General features: G+C 39.4%; 4 protein-coding genes across 5 annotated transcripts; 2 read left to right on the top strand and 2 right to left on the bottom strand.

Moving 5' to 3' along the window:
- Positions 1 to 1,349: 1,349 nt before the first annotated feature.
- On the top strand, positions 1,350 to 5,981 carry nr2c2ap (nuclear receptor 2C2-associated protein). Its single transcript, XM_026158646.1, has 5 exons — positions 1,350 to 1,444; positions 1,592 to 1,682; positions 4,856 to 4,961; positions 5,076 to 5,143; positions 5,596 to 5,981. Exons 1-5 carry the CDS (start codon positions 1,407 to 1,409, stop codon positions 5,716 to 5,718), a joined length of 426 nt encoding a protein of 141 aa, XP_026014431.1. The 5' UTR covers positions 1,350 to 1,406; the 3' UTR covers positions 5,719 to 5,981.
- rfxank (regulatory factor X-associated ankyrin-containing protein) lies at positions 5,965 to 8,676 on the bottom strand. Its single transcript, XM_026158644.1, has 9 exons — positions 8,403 to 8,676; positions 8,219 to 8,323; positions 7,995 to 8,093; positions 7,828 to 7,893; positions 7,621 to 7,721; positions 6,753 to 6,878; positions 6,569 to 6,635; positions 6,402 to 6,482; positions 5,965 to 6,313 (listed from the first exon to the last, which is right to left on the bottom strand). The coding sequence occupies exons 2-9, from the start codon at positions 8,316 to 8,318 to the stop codon at positions 6,261 to 6,263; spliced, it is 693 nt and encodes a 230-aa protein (XP_026014429.1). The 5' UTR covers positions 8,319 to 8,323; positions 8,403 to 8,676; the 3' UTR covers positions 5,965 to 6,260.
- Positions 8,677 to 8,699: 23 nt separating this feature from the next.
- Positions 8,700 to 14,223, top strand: borcs8 (BLOC-1 related complex subunit 8). Of its 2 annotated transcripts, XM_026158647.1 has the most exons (6): positions 8,702 to 8,824; positions 9,055 to 9,167; positions 10,761 to 10,825; positions 10,921 to 11,028; positions 12,142 to 12,229; positions 13,515 to 13,576. In XM_026158647.1, the coding sequence occupies exons 1-5, from the start codon at positions 8,788 to 8,790 to the stop codon at positions 12,209 to 12,211; spliced, it is 393 nt and encodes a 130-aa protein (XP_026014432.1). In that variant the 5' UTR covers positions 8,702 to 8,787; the 3' UTR covers positions 12,212 to 12,229; positions 13,515 to 13,576. The 2 variants fall into 2 exon arrangements, with proteins under 2 accessions (XP_026014433.1, XP_026014432.1); XM_026158648.1 differs by lacking the exon at positions 12,142 to 12,229 and having other exon boundaries at positions 8,700 to 8,824; positions 13,515 to 14,223.
- tmem221 (transmembrane protein 221) lies at positions 12,334 to 16,239 on the bottom strand. Its single transcript, XM_026158643.1, has 3 exons — positions 15,595 to 16,239; positions 14,001 to 14,086; positions 12,334 to 13,343 (listed from the first exon to the last, which is right to left on the bottom strand). The coding sequence occupies exons 1-3, from the start codon at positions 15,894 to 15,896 to the stop codon at positions 12,802 to 12,804; spliced, it is 930 nt and encodes a 309-aa protein (XP_026014428.1). The 5' UTR covers positions 15,897 to 16,239; the 3' UTR covers positions 12,334 to 12,801.
- Positions 16,240 to 17,239: the final 1,000 nt, after the last annotated feature.

Here is a 17,239-nt window from a genome sequence, read left to right as displayed (position 1 = left end):
CTATGCTTTTTAATGGATACAAAAAGAGCTCCTGCGGGTTCTGAGGACGACTGGCCACTTGCAGTCCACCTTGGCATTATTAGCAGCCAACGTGGGCACAAGTTTATGGGTCAATGCCATCTCATCACTCACCCAGCGAGCGATTGCCGGCCAGGTGGGCTTCCAGAATGGCTACGGGCCAGAAAATTAGTTTTGATGTGGAAAAATATGAGCACCTGCCAAATTAATTCAGGCAGTGTTTCTGATTAACAGCTTTACAAAAACTCCAAAGATATATTGCACATTCATATATGAATGGGTAATATATTACTGCAGCTTGAAATCACAATTTATTCTCAATCTCAAATACTCGACAGGGTGCTGCAGGAGCTGCTGCACAAACCGGGGCTGTAACGTAAGGCTCACAAAGTCAAAGTGTGAGCGAGCATGCTGCTGGTTGTGCAGAGGGTAAGGGTGGTGGTAGTGGTGGAGGAGGGGGTCCAAACCTTATAATACAGTCCCTCTCCCCAGCCCCCTGCACAATTTTCACGGAGGCTGGGTTTCATCAGTTTTTGTATTTTAGACCTATTGATTATGTGCTGTGAAGGGGGGGGCACTGTGACAAAACCTCAGCAGGAGTTCTCCATCTGCAGTGGACCATGTGCCAAAAACAGGCTCCCTCCTTCACTCACACACACACACACACACACACACACACACACACACACACACACACACACACACACACACACACACACACACAAAGAGGGGGGAGAGGGAGATTTGCTCTCCTGTTATATTGGTTCCCAGGTTATGAAACTGAGATATGGGGATATGCTCGCTAATAAAAGCACTGAGAGGCCGATATTGGTTCTTTTATAGGATTATCCCATCACCCAAACACACCTTCATCTTAACACACATGTAACATCTTTGCCCGTTTCCTGACGTCCTTGGGAGAAAATCTCAAACCCGGGTTAATACTGGCGGCAGCTCTATATTTAAGTGTAGGCCATTTTTAGCATCTATGCCTCATCTGTAGGTTTCTGATCAATGCCCCTCGTCCCAATCGATTCTCATTTCTCTGACCTTTTGCGTCTCGCCTGGGAGGACAGCAACGAGACCTGGGGGGACAAACAAGAAGATGAAGAGCAGTGCAGCCTCTCACAGGCCACGAAGAGCGGGATCAACTTTATTTTTTTCTGCGTTTAATTATTAATCATGAGCGCCCGGGACCTCAGATGAAGATTAAGAGACTTAACCTCCAGCCACGTATAGCGAAAGACTGTCATCTAAATATTTTTGACGGAGCGAGACTTCCACCTGGTGGCAGGAAAGAAAAGCGGTCATGCCAGAACGTCACAGTCGTAAAAACAACACAGCGAGGTTCCAGCCCTTTACGGCACGTTGTGATTTGAAGTTTTGACATGGCTTCCTCGTTGCTTTGCAGCGAAACACAAAGCAGGTAGAGAAAAAGCAAAACGAGAGAATGAAAATGAGAGAAATGTACTCACCAGTGCATAGATAATGTACTTGGCTGTTGTACGTGTTTGGACGGCAGCCTGTTACTGGTCCTTGAGTCGTGAATCTTGTGTTTCTATTCTCATTTCAGAGTGAGTTCAGTGCTAAACAGAGATGTTAAGCAGTATGGAAAGAAGTACATGTTTGACTGCAATGAGGAGACATGCTGGAACTCAGACCAGGTAAATACAAATATAGCAATGGACCCGTTCCTCACAACCTATTGCTAAAACTGTTACCAGAAACCTAAAGAAAGGTTAGTTTAGTCTGCCCTTTAGTTTTGAGTTGCTGGAAGACTGTCTGAGATGTAGATACAAACAAATTGCAATGCTTTGCAAAGTTCACAGAATTTTAAACCGAAACCCTATTTTACTGTTTCATTAAGAATAATAGCTCATTTTAAACTTGGTGACAGCAACATTTCTCTAAAAAAGCTGGGACAAATGTAAGTGGTACTTCAAAAAAAAGAAGTGCCAATTAACATGAAACTAGTTAATTAGCAACAGGTCACTAACATGGCTAGCTATTAAAACAGCATCTTAGAGAGGATGTTTCTCAGAAGTAAAGATGGACAAATCATCATCTATATGTTGGGGAACAATTAATTTCAGAGACTAGTGTGAATATATGGTCATCATCTACACAGTGCATAATGTCATCGAAAGATTCAGAGAATCAGGAAAAATTTCAAGGAGCATAAGGCCAAAAATCATTATTGGATGCCCTTGATCTTTGGGCTCTCAGGTGGCGTTGCATTAAATGCAGACATGATTCTGTCATGGAAATCACTGTATGGGCTCAGAAATCACTGTGCGAACAAGTTCGTCTTGTAATCCACAAATACAGGTTAAAGCTTGATCATGCAAAGAAGCAGCCATATGTGAACACTATCCACATAACTGCCATCATCTCTGAGCCAGAGCTCAAAATATGGGTTTATATCACATGTTTATTTTCTCAAGACTGGACTTCTGCAATTCTCTCCACTGGCATTAATGAAAAGTTACACTCTCATCTTCAACATGCTCAGAATTTTAAGATTTTACTGATTACTTCCCAAGCTTTCCTGGGTCTGTCCTCAAGCTACATAGTAGAGCTACTGACCCCATATAAGCCTACTCGCAGCTTGTGATCCTCAGGTGGGGCCCTGCAGGCTGCTTTGAAAATCAAGATTTAAATCGAAAAGGTGACTGTTTTTTGCCATCAGGGCCATCTCGACTTTAGAATGACCTGCCTGAGAAAATTATGTTTATAGGCTTGCTTTTAAATGATTCTATTATGCGTTTTATCTCTGGTCTTTCATTAATTTTATTCATGTTTTATGCCTTTGTGTTTCTGAGTGTATTTGTTATTTCAATGTTTGTCTACCCTTATAGTTTTATAATTATAATAACATTGTTATTATTATTATTATTGTTATTATTAGTATCATTATTATTATTATTATTAAGAAGAAGAAGAAGAAGACGATCAGACCAATTTAACAAAGAGGGCAAAACATTTTTACCAGATCTTAAGCTCCCTAACAACTTTAATTCATTTCCATCAATGCATGGCTCATCTAGTACTCATCATGTAGTACAGTTAGTAACTGTACTACAACTAACTAACTGTACTACATGATCTGCACAGTGGTATGATACTGGTTAAAATTGTTAAGCTATCCCCAGTTGTTTATATTTTGCTTAGAAAATGGGGGGACAAGGGGCAGGGATTTATTAAAATATGTGCAAACATATATACAAATGCAGGAATAGTCTTCCAAGAATTCTCCAGGTTTCAAGGATATTCAAAGTTGTGTAGTAGTGTTTTTTGGGGATCATTGTCATGCAGAGAAATGCGGGGTGGCTCAAAATCTGATCTCACGATACATTTCTGTGTTTATAATTCCATCAAGTTTAAGAAGACCCCAAAACCACTGGCAGGATTGCACACAGCATGGATCGTGTAGACACTCACTGTAGTAACTCTCCTGACTTTCGTCATACTTTTTAAATTCATTGCTTAGAAGACCCGTTGCCAAGGATTTTTTTCTCTTTCTGATAAGGCTTAGGTGAAAGCAAATGGATCTCTCAGGTCCTGGGCCACGTCTTTGCTGGATTTTTTTCCTATTGAAGATTTGACTTTCAGATACTTTTGGCCTGCCATAAATGGCTCTTTAGGTCTGTGGCTTCTTATTTTGTCCTCCACTTGTTCAGTTTCCCCAACATTTTGATACACTGCACACCATGCTGAGATATGCTAATTTTTTTAACTAATAATATGTGTGTAGATTCTCAGTCATCCAGATCATGTTTGTTTTGTTAAAAAAGAAAGCAATCGGACTTTAAGTTTATTGAAGACATTTCACCTCTCATCAAGAGCTTTCTTTAGTTTTAAAATGAAAGGGTGGAGAGTCCCTGGTATTTAAATCCTAGTAGTAGTTGTCCCTTAGGAGGTGGTCGTTGACCCACTGTTATTCATGTGCATCATCACAAAATGATAATTTTTATCTTGACTTTTGATGAATTTCCCAACTTTCTATGTTCTTATATTTCTTATTTAAATGCTTTTGTCTATAAAATGATTAAATGCCCACTTTGTCAATACATGTTGTGATTTGTGTAGGAAAAAGCCTGAAACATGTTGAATTTATAATAAAGAAAAAAAAAGATTGACACAATTCTTGATAATCTAATATATATTTTTATAAATTAATTAAAGGATTTCTATGTGCTATTAATTTATGCAACTTATGATAGTACTTCTGTCCTTCTTGACCAAGACACTCTTGTAAAAAAGATTCAGATCTCAAATTATTTTTTTTTCTGGTTAAATAAAGGTTATTAATAATTGGGGCGATCGTGGCTCAAGAGTTGGGAGGTCGCCTTGTAATCGGAAGGTTGCCGGTTCGAGACCCGGCTTGGACAGTCTCGGCCGTTGTGTCCTTGGGCAAGACACTTCACCCGTTGCCTACTGGTGGTGGTCAGAGGGCCCGGTGGCGCCAGTGTCCGGCAGTCAGTGCGCCCCAGGGTGGCTGTGGCTACAATGTAGCTTGCCATCACCAGTGTGTGAATGGGTGGATGACTGGTTGTGTAAAGCGCTTTGGGGTCCTTAGGGGCTAGAAAAGCGCTATACAAATACAGGCCATTTACCATAAATAATTATAATCTGCTTACATGTACAGCATTGTGGACCCCAGGAAGAATAGTTGTTGCTGTGGCCACAGTTAGTGGGGATCTGATAAAAGAACGACTAAAAGTTCCCATATTCTTGGCGACAGAGACAGTTATTCTCGGCATCCTGTTTTTCACAGGCAAATGGATGTTTTGCTGTACACATCTCTGTGTCATTATGAGTATTATTTTTCTGACAGGGTGAATGTCAGTGGGTGTCCCTGGAGTTCCCCAACTCTGTCAGAGTGTCAGAGTTAAAGGTCCAATTCCAGGGAGGATTCTCAGCAAAAACGTGCAGACTGGAAGGTAAATCCTGAAGATAATATTAAAAAATGACTTCCTGATTAAAATGTTTCACTTCAAATTCAAGCAGTAATAATGAGATAATGTAAATTACTTTTCCACTTGTGCTTTCTGCAGGTTGCCTAAAAGATAAAGACTTTACAGTGCTCAGCCATTTTTACCCAGAGGATAACAACTCTCTTCAGATATCCTTTTTCTCACTATACTGAATTTTCACAAGGAGATTTGATTGCATATAGGGCTTCGACCAATCTTTTCCTTAAATTATCAGTCAAGTGGGGAGCCATTGTTCTTTTCTATACTCCAAATTAGCAGTCACTGCTGAAGTAGCTATAAATGTTATATTTAACTACTTAATTTGTGCAAAAAATATTGTTCACAGCCACTGATGATGCTGTATGCCATTAAAAATATTTAAGCTCAGCTTATTCTATCAAGTAGTTGATGGTGTTCCTTTAATAAACATAATTCTGTTATAAAACATCAGTCTTGGTGTACGCCAACAACAGCTCAAAGCTGTACCTGTCACTACAGGAGCATGGTGCGTTTCCTGCTTCATAAAAAGCATTGGACAATATTTTCCTGGACATGCTTTTCATCATTACCACGCTTATCTTGTTCTTAACTCCACACCCACAGCTTTCCCATACAGGAGGCCTCTGTAGTGGACAAAGTAAAAATAATGTTTGAGAATAGTGCTGACTTTTTTGGGAGAATTATTGTTTATTCCTTGGATGTCCTGGGGGAAAAAGCCTCCTGACCATTTTTCAGTCCTCTCATGAGAGAGAGGAAGTGACCCCTGAGTGAAAGTACAGGATGTAGGATGGTGTGGTGGCACTTGGGAAACATGTCATCTGTGTTGCCACCTCATGAACTCTTGTGAATGTGGCCTTTTTTGGTATGAAAGCTTCGATGACCTGTCATACAGTGACCCTTTGCACATTTTGATTGTGCACTTGTAATCTGCTTTTTATACCTTTTCTGTGCCTTCAAAATTAAAGCGCCATTCCAGTATGAAAATAATTTATTAGAATTTTTTTTTTTGGTCATTCTTCAGCCAAGCAAAATAATACAGCTGCACAACTGTCACATTTCAGTCCTTGTTTGTAAAACATTTTGAACATTGCAATGCATATAAATGGAATAAACAGGTTAAAAATCGCTGTTTATCTGGTAAATGTTTGTGTATGCAATGATCTGTTATGACCTTAGCTTGTGACAGACATTTTTGTGAAAACCAACGAAGGTTTAAGATCAGCTGAGTGTCACACTGGCAACTCCATTAATGTATTTTAATAAGTGTCATGTTGATGGCTTGTAGAGTTTCAAGATGTGGTCCTCCAACACTTTCTGGACTATAGGAGAAAGGAAGTAAAAATCTTACCTTAGCAATACATTTTTATCTTAGTTTTTCAAAAAAGAAAATGTGCATTGTATACCTACTTTTCTTATGCCCAAGAGCAACTGCCAGCGCCATTGGACTGTATCCAGAGTCAGACTCTATGGTCATATCTGCTCCTCTGGCTAAATTAGAGAGCGATAGGAAATTAGTGACGCAATTTTAAAAAAAATTTCTAGAATATATAATGACTTAAAGTCATGCACTGTACCTAGCAATGCCTCTACACATTTGATATGGTTCCCTCGTACAGCATAAAGAAGAGGAGTTCCACCATTCTGAGAATAATATACAGTGTGCAGTAAAATAAAAATGTTAAAAATATAGTATTTAGATTTCTTGCTCCTTAAAAATGATAGATTTTATGATGGAAAGTCATAAATTCATAACTATACCCAGTCATAAGTGTTAATGTCCACTCCATGTCTGAGGAGGGCTTCAACGATGTCCACATATCCTCCAGAGCTGGCCAATGTCAGGGCGCTTTCTCGCTCCCTCGCAATTGTTTTGGGGTCTGCACCCTGGAAGAAAAAACATGCATTAACAATAAAGCACGATACCATTTCTTCTTTTGGCTGTTCCCTTTAAGGGAATCTTAACCTGTCCCTAACGGCCATCCCTCTGCATGTCGTCCCTCACTACATCCATGAACCTCCTCTGAGGTGGTCGTCTTTTCCTCCTGCCTGGCAGCTCCATATTCAACATCGTCCAGTATATCCACAATCCCTCCTCTGCACATGTCTAAACTATATAAGTCTTCACCCTCTAAGTTTGTCTTTAACAAAGTTAGAGAGGTAGGGCTGAAAGACAATATGATTCATTTTGAGATTTGAAAACAGTGACCATTTTTGTTAACACTTTTTATCATCAGTATGATGATTTGGCTTCTAACGGACACATTTTAGAATAAGTTCATTTTCTTTCTAATTAATAAAAGGGTTTTTTTAAACCACTGCCTCTCATTCATCTTCTTAATCACATGTCATCAGTCTGTTGCAGTGAGAAATACATCCTATATATGGCCAATCTAGAGTCATTAATTAACCAAACATGCATGTCTTTGGCCTGGGAGGGAAGCTGGAGTACCCAGAAAAAACCCACGCAGACATATGGAGAATATACAAACGCCTTGCAAAAATACTCCAGGACCCTCTTGTTGTGAAGCAACAGCACTAACACCACACCATTGGGCCACCCAGCTGCCCTTCAGTAACTTATAACTTTTGTGTTCTTAAGTACCTATGTGCATGCCTTATTTCTAACCTTTTCCAAGAGAAAGTCCACCACTGCTTTCTCTCCAAACGCTGCTGCCCACATGAGAGGTGTAAAGCCTCGCTCATCCTGACTGCTAAGCAATGAGCTGTCTGTGAGACAAAAAAAAAGAAAGAAAAAAGGATTGGAGTCCTTAAGTAGGATATTTGTTTAGTTGTATACTGGTAATAAAAAAAAAGCTTGTTAGAGATTTCTCACCTTTGCTCAGGTGTGCAGCTACTTGTGAAACCTCACCTTGAGCTGCAAGCTGATGTATGGACAGAGCTGATGGGGGTAGAAAAATCTCAATAAATGAACATGGTAAAAATAAGATAAAATAAGTACAAATGTTTCCCTAACACCTGAGTATCTTTATCAGATCTTACAGTCTAATGTTGCCGGGCGTACTGTAACCTCATTCCCACGCTGTTTGTTGGTGAGAGTGGTGGAGTGTTTGAACAAATCATCATCCACCTCCATGCTCTCTAGAGATATAATCAGATGAACCACAGCCATGTGAGTGGAAGCAAGACATTTACTGTTCAACTGATTATAGCAAGAACCTAGAAATCAGGCAAATTCAGCTGTTACACAGAGCAGGATAAAGTACCATTGGCTTTTTCATCTCCTGATAGGGATGGACATGCATTAGCGTTAGATGGCTGAACACGTTGGCCATCTGCAGCCTCATCATCACCTCTGCCCTCCATGATCGCTGCAATAAAAACAAATAATCTGGTTTAGCCATGCAGAAAAAGTTTTTTAAAAATTAGGCAGTTCGTAAAGCCACTCACCACATTTAGCCTTCCAGTCCAATTGCGCTAACTTCCTTTAAGGAAAACTGAAAGTAAATAAGTTCATATCACATAATGGATCCTGCTAGTCTTCGATGTGTTCCGATAGTACATTAGCCGTCGTTCAGATGATTAGCTATTTAATAATCCCGTTATTTTCAAAACAGGCACTGAAAACACGTTTGATTCAGCCTGTGTAACGTATCACCGCATCTGGCACAATTTCAAGGGAGAAATGTTTTCTTTATTTTTTTACAGCCCATATTTCTATCCGGAATGTTGTCCTGTGACACACTACAACAATAATACGGAAGAGGTGGGAATCAGGTGACACCACTGGCGTACAGCTGAATTGTAGTTCTGACAGTAAAAACCAGACTGCATTATGGAGGACCAGGAGATGCAACTGAAAGTCAGAAGGGGTAAAAATAAATAAATTAGCAAAAACTAAACTCGCGTGCAGCATAGCTCATTGTTGCCTTGATCCACTGCTGCCCCCTCGGAGCTGTTAGCTTCATCTAGCCACTAAGCTAATGCATTTCCAGTATAGAGTCGCAGGGCTATGATTTTGGCTGTTTTCATCATTTTGTTTTAGCTTTCAAACACGGGCCATTTGTTTTATGCAATTGTCTTCCCTTCGTTTACACTACAGTGACTGACAAGTTCACGGAGAGCATGTACGTCCTGGCTAACGAGCCGTCGGTGGCTCTCTACAGGCTGCAGGAGCACGTCAGGAGGTCGCTGCCAGAACTAGTCCAGCACAAGGTATCGTTTATCCTCTCGATGACATCGCATTAACTCTGCTTGTAACCCATCTAAGTGAATGAAGGGAAAACGACCTCTGCCAGGAAACTTTATGTTTGGAAACAAGCGGCAGTCTTTACTGAAAAACCTAACTGATGACTTCAGCAGATCAGAGGTTGGGGTGTTTACGTTCTTTTCTCAGGAAGAAGAAAAAATGGCATTTGTATTTAGTCATTAAAGGTTGAATAACACCCGATTTTGAAACGTCTTCTTTGGGATAAGTGAAATTCTTTAGGTATATACCCTCACCAGACACTTTATTAGGTATACCAGGTTATTACAGGTTTGACCCCTCTTTTATTTGCACCTGCACAATTAAATATTCATTTCCAAATTTACTATCTACCCTTTTTACTGAAGCCTTAGAGGCCTTTCTGTGAAACTGTCACCCACTTTGATAATGAAGAAAGCCTAGTCACAATGACTTGCATTGCAAAATATATTGTCCCGTAAATAACAAATTAAAGAATGTTTTCATATATGTAAAAAGTAAAGCTGCAAAGAGTAAAGGTAGTGAAGGTGGCTGAGTGTAAATACCTCGGGCCAACTATCCAAAGCAATGGACAGTGCACAAGAGAGTTGTAGAAGAGGGTTGAGATGAGTGTCATGGATGATTTGTGGCAGAAGAATAGCAGCAAAAGTGAAAGGGTACTAAGTCCTACTATGTTGTATGGTTTGGAGATTAAGATTTTTACTGAGAGGATTAGAAATGAGTAGATCCGAGAAACAACTCAGGTTGAGCAATTCAGGAAGCAAGGATGAAATGGATGGATGTGTGTAGCGGATAGAGAGTGAATATACTGAACAACGGGTATTGAATATGGAAAGAAGTAAAAGAGGAAGACCTCAGAGGTGGTTCGTGGATGTCGTGAAGCAGGACATGCAGGGGGTTTGCGTGACAGAATTATGGTAGCGATATGGTGCAATGGAGGCTGGTGATCAGCTATGCCAACCCTTAAAGGGAGAAGCTGGGGGGAAAAAGAAAATTATACATCAAAAGACTGTGTTATTTCATTGATATAATTCTCATATAATAACATAATAATCCAAATAAACTATTTTAAAGCTAGGTGAACCTTTAAAATACCCTATATAAATTCTTGGCCTAGGTGTTGCTGTGTTGTGTGCGATCAGAAATAACAGTAGAACATCTTTTTCTTTTAATTTTAAATGCATTTAAAAGCAAGCACTGTGTCTCAGTCTTGTTTTATTCATGACTTGGATACATACTTAGATTCGTGGAAAAAATGTAACTGGCATTGCTTCAGTTAAAACTGAGTAATATTTATTTTGTGTTGTTGGTAAAACATATCCTTTGTTCTGCTCTTTTTCCTGGAAAAACATGTTGATGATATGAACAGTTTCCCATAATTTTTTGATGTATGCTCAATAACCCAGGTAAGAAAATCCCAGAGAGCTGACAGAACCAACTTTCTGGGAGTTTACTGTAATGAAACACAAACCTCACAAGTATCATAATGTCATTACTCGCTCGCTCTCTCTCTCTCTCGCTCTCCCTCTACTGAGTTTTAATGGGTTTCATTTCTTGCACAGACAGATATGCAGAGCTGGGAGGAACAAAGTCAAGGAGCCATCTACACTGTAGAGTACGCATGCAGGTGAGATCACACATATTTGAAAGCTTTCATAAAAGTAGCTCACCATCCACCTGCCCTGACTGTTAATACTTGTATTGATCTGCTGGCTTTTGCAGTGCCGTGAAGAGCATGAACAACAGCAGCTTATATTTCAAAAACATTGACAGTCTTCTCCGTCAAGCCATCAGCATGAAGGAACAGATTAATAATTCTCAAGGGCGCAGGTAGGAGGCGGCAGTGAATGTGTTCACTGAGACATGGTGGTGAAAAAGCACAACGTTGTTTTGATCACACTGAATGCTACAAAGTGGCTTTAATCTTCTCGTTAGTAGCAGTTTTCCCTCTCATTTTTTAGTTGTGCTTTACCTCTAGAAACATGTTACGTGGACATAACCTGACTCCATCTATTTTTTTTGTTTCAAATTCAGAAACTTTAATTCAAATGCAGAGCCTATAAGGGACAGGAAAGCTTGACTAGTTATGACAGCCATTATCATACACACCTTTGCTAAAATGCAGATCTCTACAATATGCTTTTTATCATCTTTATCACTCAAATATCTAGGTAATATAACAAAGTTTTTTGCTTTGTCTTATGCTTATGTCAGTATGTACTTCTGACATTTTTTTTTAAAATGAGAGATAGTCACTGAGCAATTATTGTTATCAGTACTTAATGTAAATACGTAAAGCCACAAAAATTATAGAATATTACTTTTTTGATAAGATCTCCAACGTCCTTAAGGCTATAAAAAATATACTTGTGGGTCTTTATATGTTCACATTTTTACTCCCTCAGTATCTAAAGGATCATTCTTTTTACGTATTTGGGGTGACCATGGCTCTGGTGGTAGAGCTGGTGTCAGACGATTAGCTACCAAATGGAAAGGTGGTGGATCCATCCACGGCTCCTACAGTGTGTTAGTTAAAAGCACTTAAGTAAAAATAAAAGCACTGTATGAATATGTGTGTGGTTGGGTGATGAGACTTGGAGTAGAAAGCACTTTCAGTGTTCAAATTGAAAGTGCCAGTCCATTTACAATTTACGTAACTGTTTTTTGCACTACATCATATCGTTCATCATTTGTTTTTGTTTTTATTCATTTTATTTATTATTTTATTTTTATTTATTTTATTGTATCCTTCATCTAATGTAATATATCATTTAATATATTGCTTTTCATTAAAGTTTGTTTCTCCTGCAACTTCAAATTCGTAATCCAGACATTTCTGAATACTTTGTAGTTACTAGAAGCGTCATACTTTCTGTTTGATTTGTCTGTTGTTTTTATTTTATTTTCCACCTTTTTCCCTCCCACACTGACAACTGCATGCAGCTTAAATGATGTGAGTCCCTGTCCCAGCCCCACTGTCACTGCTCCACATGCCCCATCCACTTCCTCATGACAGACAGAGGTGTCCAAGGTTAGTAGTTCCTTCAGACGTTACATTATTAGTATCTGAAATTAGTAAAATTAGCTTTTCAGATAACAGGCTTGTGTGTTCAAAAAGTTCTTCTTTGAATTATATATACTTCTAGAATCAATTTATTTAATATTTATGTGAAATAATTTTACAAAGCACATAAAACACTTCTGCACATTGTGCACATATTTGGCAAAAAGCAGATATATACAGCAGAATAAAATATTTACATGATTATAATATGATCGATAAATTCATCAGCTTGATATATGGATGGCATTGGTGTGCATAATTTGGAAATTTAGATCAAATTCATTAACGTGAAGCACTACATTTTTTCCCCCCACCAGGTTAATAATACTTTTGTAACCTGTGTTGGAGAAAAGGAGAAAAAAGTTGCTAAAGATACTTTTTTTTTTCTTCCTTCTTCTTTTGTCTGCAGTCATTCTGGATAAACTTGTCGAATGTTGACAGTATTACATCTGCACTGCACTTGTTGTTGTCACCATATAGTATTTGTAGGTCATTAGTCTTTTCTAGCCACTGATGCAAACTGCTAATCTTATTTTATGTCACACGAGAGTAGAGTCTTTTGCACAAATCCCTGACTTTCGTGCAAGGACGCTCCTCATCTCATTGTTGACCCCATTCCAGGGTTTAACCTGGGCCTGTAGCAAACCAGATTCAGTAGACAGTGTCCTGTGCATTCGGGGATAGCTGCCACCACTGCTGTAAGCATCTTTATCACTAGAGTGGCCCTGTGAACCTCCTGTAGGGGAGTACTGCTGCTGCTGATATTGTTCTCGCTGTCTCGGGTCGCCACATTGAGTGAAGGCAATATGATGCTGGAGGTGAGACTGGCTGCGAAGGATCCGCGGTTTGTCCACTCCAATTTTTAACTCGCAGGGCCGAGAAACTGGTGCGCTGCTACTTCCGTGGTCGTTACGATACAGGGTGTCAAGATGGTCGCTGTGATAGTGCTTTCCAGTATAGGAAGCTTTAACCAGAGCGTGTATTACAGCCACCAGCAGGATCAGGATCCCAGAGGAAAGTACACAAGCACTTGCAATTCCAGTCTCCATCTCGAATATTAGGAGCATAAAAATGGACATGGCTGCCAAGAAAGAGAGTAGCAGGGAAAAAATTAGAATTTGTATGTGCAGAAACACCAAGTGCTTTTCTCTGTAATCAGCTAACAAGTTGCACCTCTACTGGGCCAAATAACTTAAAGCAAAACACAATGAGTGTTACAGTTTATATTACAGTTTCCTATGTTTTTCTGCAGGAAAAGGACAATGGACTCAGGCATGCTGAAGGAGGTGGGAGAAAAGCACAGCTCTGGGATGTGATGCGACTTCCTAAGTTGGTGGCGTTGCCTTTAAAGTCTTGCCCTGCTACCTATTGACTGTGGCTGAAGTGGGTTCAGAAGGGTAACACCTCCTCATCACAATAGAGTGGCTGCCTACGCTGACCCCCCACCCCCCGTACAAGCCTCTCAGTGGAACAGAGCATACCAGTGCTGCTAGGTCCAGCATTAAAAACACTTAAGTCATGGCTGCTCAAAGAATGCATTGTTCTGTTGGACTCACTGGTCGGTTCAGGGAGACAGCAGCACTGCCGTTTTGCCACTGCTGTTGAAAGTCCACTGCACAGCCAATGTTTTTAAAGTTAGTTCTTTTTTTTATGTGTTTGTTCTGTTTAACATTTTGCCAGATGGTACAACATATGCTTATACAAAAATACAGATCCTTTTTTTATTGCTCAGGCTTACCTATTAAATAGACAGAAACCCCCAGACAGAAGAGTCCAATAGCCACATGTCGTACAGCTCTGCTGTCCAGAAGGAACCAATCTGCTCTGTTAAAACAAATCTGATCTGTTTAGTGCACAAGGACATTGCATTACTTAAAATAAAAACAATATATTTTGTTTTGTTTTTGATATGTTCATTTTCTTTGCTACATAATAAAGTTATAACTTTTTGTCCTGCAAAATTAGGGCTATTTGTTTGTTGTTTATTTTTATAAATGCTTGGTCATTTGTGCCATGGATTTAAAATTTCTAGGAATGTCTCCATTGTCAGGGAGGTGCTGTGGTATGCCGTTAGATTTGTAAACCGACGTGGGAAAGGGCCAGCTAGAGGCTGTGTGTTGGGTACATAATGAGAGGAAATCCATTGTTTAGCTGGGATTCATAAAGGGTTAGAGAGGTGTGTGTGTGCAATGCGGGCCTCTGCACTCTTGCACAGGACACCCATTTTATCCTTTTGAAACTGTGTTTTCTTTGCACGAAACCTAATTGGTACATTTACTATTCAAGATAGGACTGTGGTTTGCAGGGTTAACAATTGAAAAACGTGTGGGCACAAGGAGAAGTGTGACATGAGCACCTCGACAATGCACTATCCTCAAAATAGGAACCCATATAGGATGTTGTGCAAAGCAGCAGTCTCATAATAAGTTACCGCACCTGAAATGTTAAGCTTTTTGAAGCAGCTGATCTTAATTCCATACTTAGATTAAGTGTAGTGCTTTGCGTCTTATTAAAATATATGTCGTCATGTTAGTTTTACACTTTGCATGTGTAAAGGAGAATGAAAGTAAAAGTTGAAATAATCCGCAGCCGTAAAACCTTGGACAAAGTTAAACTGAGATCTCTTACACCCTGCAAAACACAAAGAGGGAAATGAAGTTTAGTCATGGTGTGTTGTATCGTATTGGATTTATTTGGCACGCATTTAAGGGTTTTTTTGTTTTTTACTCTTATTGCCATTTATTTAGTTTTTATTTAGTAACACATCACATCACCCATAAGTGACTGAGACAGGACTCTCTTCTAGACACTCTAAACCCACCGGCACAATGTACATTTCAAATTCCTTTAATTTTAAATATGTTCATAATGTGTATTTTGTAAAATAGTGAGATTGTCTATTCTTATTTAATTCACTTAATGTACAGAATTCACCTGCTTGCTGCAAACATGCTACTACTGCACTTTCACCTAATGTATATATTATATATAATGTTCTTATACTTGTATAACTATGCATGTGACAAATAAAGAACCTTGAACTTTGAACCTTGCTTTGCGAGCAGTACTCGACTACTTTAACAAGGCCTAGGGGTGAGGGGGCAAAAAACGCGCAGTGCTGCTTCAGAGGTCGCCTTTCTGGGTAAATAGTGGTTTTCTTAACTGTCAAAGGTGTGTCACAACTGACCGGAACTGCCTGTTTGAAAAAACCGGATCGAGATTAGGAAGAAAAAAAATGGAAATGAGCACAGTGGCTTTGAGTGCTACCACAGCTGCAGGTGCTGTCTAACAGGTGGTCGAAAAGAAATGCCTTAACGCGCAAGAACAAATACCTTTCTGTATCCTGTTCTCCTCTGCAGACCTCAGTTGAAAAATAGCTGTGGAGGAGACACACAACCACAGAGCTCAAGTTGAGAGTGAGGGACAGAGCGGAGAGCACTGTGGCCACTGGCAGCAGGACGGCCCAGACATGAGCGGGTATGACCGAGGAGGTGGACGGGGGTGATTCCTTCACCGCCGTCTGCTGTGACTGCAGCTGGAAAATCAAAATCACCGATAAAACCGACATGATGGCCGATAAAATCCCCAGTAAAGACAGAACAATTAAAGACCGCTGGCTGTACTTTTGCGTCATGATTATCTTTAAACGTTGGTGGTCAGATTTCTCCTGGAAAAGGGGGAAAAGGGTTTCCTCGGTTCTTAGCTCTTAAACACAATCCTCCAGCGATCCTAGAGTCCAGAAAAGTGCGCTTGCATTGCGGTGTGAGGATAAAGAACGCCTTTCTTTGCACTTCGGCAATAGTTTGCCTGTGTTTCGTGGAGTGCTCCGCAGTCCGGTCTGAGCATGTGATGGGCTTTAAATCCCCAGATTAAAAAGTTCGCAACAACAATGGACTTTTTTTTCTCTCTTGGATCAACAGAAACAATGCCTCGACGTGTTCAAGGGAGACGCTGAGCTCACTAAATAAAGACAAAACACCCCGAGAGAGTAAAGACATATTTACTGTCATCCCATTATTAACCATTAAAACAGGTTTTAAACTTAAGGTGTGCACAAAAATGTATGCTTTAAAAAAAAAAAAAAAAAAAAAAAATATATATATATATATATATATATATATATATATATATATATATATATATATATATATATATATATATATATATATATATATATATATTCTAATCAAGTTTATTTCTTGATATTTAAATGTAGGCAGTGTAGATATGATGACAACAGGGCTGTGTCTCTTTTTAGATTAACCTACTTCTGCTGAAGCCTCCTGTCCTCATAAAGTGATTAAAGGATTACTGTATGTCTTTTAAACAGGCAATTGATTGTCATAAACAAGACACAGAAATAAAATAAAAAGATATGCAGTAAGTTAAAATAAATTATACAAATAATAAGAATAATATTAAAACAAATGAAGGAGGAAAAAACCTTGTCTAAAGTTATTCTTGGGCATGCTAAATAGGACCATGGCAAGTTTAGGGGAATTTGAAAAAGGATAACCACCCAAGATAACCTCTGTTTAATGCGAATATTCTTGCCACTCTTAGTTCAGCTCTGCAGAGGATGAATCTAATTAACTTTTCACAAGTAGCTTTGGAAGTATGCACAGCTTGACAGAGATGCGCCTAAACTCTCATCTGCCCTTCCACTTTTACGCCCACTTTTATTGCCTTGTATAAAAATTAATTACATCTCCAGAATTTGATCAAATTAATATTAAATATTCACACACTTCATTCACACGCTGCTGGACCACAAGCACCCTGACATACTTTTAAGTCCGTGACTTGAGTTACAGAGGCCTTATTGTTCTGTTAGAGGTTGGGGGTTGGTGGGGAGTGGTGGGGAGGTAAAGGTGTAACCCTTATTCTGTTGAGATGCAGATAAGACTGTAGCTATAAAGGTACTCAATGTGAACAATTGCTCTCACACATGTAGACTGACCATGAAGGCTATTTCTG

Source organism: Astatotilapia calliptera, chromosome 23 (genome assembly GCF_900246225.1).
Source record: "Astatotilapia calliptera chromosome 23, fAstCal1.2, whole genome shotgun sequence".
Lineage (NCBI taxonomy): Eukaryota > Metazoa > Chordata > Actinopteri > Cichliformes > Cichlidae > Astatotilapia > Astatotilapia calliptera.
This window is presented reverse-complemented; position numbering and strand designations above follow the sequence as displayed.

What these genes read in the sequence shown, in the direction of transcription:
- nr2c2ap (XM_026158646.1), top strand. Translation starts at nt 1,407, where the DNA reads ATGGCTTCCTCGTTGCTTTGCAGCGAAACACAAAGCAG. An exon ending in TGCAGCGAAACACAAAGCAG is followed by an intron (nt 1,445 to 1,591) that starts GTAGAGAAAAAG and finishes TTCTCATTTCAG; the next exon opens with AGTGAGTTCAGTGCTAAACA. An exon ending in AGGATAACAACTCTCTTCAG is followed by an intron (nt 5,144 to 5,595) that starts ATATCCTTTTTC and finishes CTCCACACCCAC; the next exon opens with AGCTTTCCCATACAGGAGGC.
- rfxank (XM_026158644.1), bottom strand. Translation starts at nt 8,318, where the DNA reads ATGGAGGGCAGAGGTGATGATGAGGCTGCAGATGGCCAACGTGTTCAG. An exon ending in ACGCCCGGCAACATTAGACT is followed by an intron (nt 7,894 to 7,994) that starts GTAAGATCTGAT and finishes TACCCCCATCAG; the next exon opens with CTCTGTCCATACATCAGCTT. An exon ending in ACATTAACACTTATGACTGG is followed by an intron (nt 6,636 to 6,752) that starts GTATAGTTATGA and finishes TATTATTCTCAG; the next exon opens with AATGGTGGAACTCCTCTTCT.
- borcs8 (XM_026158647.1), top strand. Translation starts at nt 8,788, where the DNA reads ATGGAGGACCAGGAGATGCAACTGAAAGTCAGAAGGG. An exon ending in GCAACTGAAAGTCAGAAGGG is followed by an intron (nt 8,825 to 9,054) that starts GTAAAAATAAAT and finishes TTTACACTACAG; the next exon opens with TGACTGACAAGTTCACGGAG. An exon ending in AATAATTCTCAAGGGCGCAG is followed by an intron (nt 11,029 to 12,141) that starts GTAGGAGGCGGC and finishes AACTGCATGCAG; the next exon opens with CTTAAATGATGTGAGTCCCT.
- tmem221 (XM_026158643.1), bottom strand. Translation starts at nt 15,896, where the DNA reads ATGACGCAAAAGTACAGCCAGCGGTCTTTAATTGTTCTGTCTTTACTG. An exon ending in GGAGAACAGGATACAGAAAG is followed by an intron (nt 14,087 to 15,594) that starts GTATTTGTTCTT and finishes TTGTTTTAACAG; the next exon opens with AGCAGATTGGTTCCTTCTGG. An exon ending in GGTTTCTGTCTATTTAATAG is followed by an intron (nt 13,344 to 14,000) that starts GTAAGCCTGAGC and finishes CTTTCTTGGCAG; the next exon opens with CCATGTCCATTTTTATGCTC.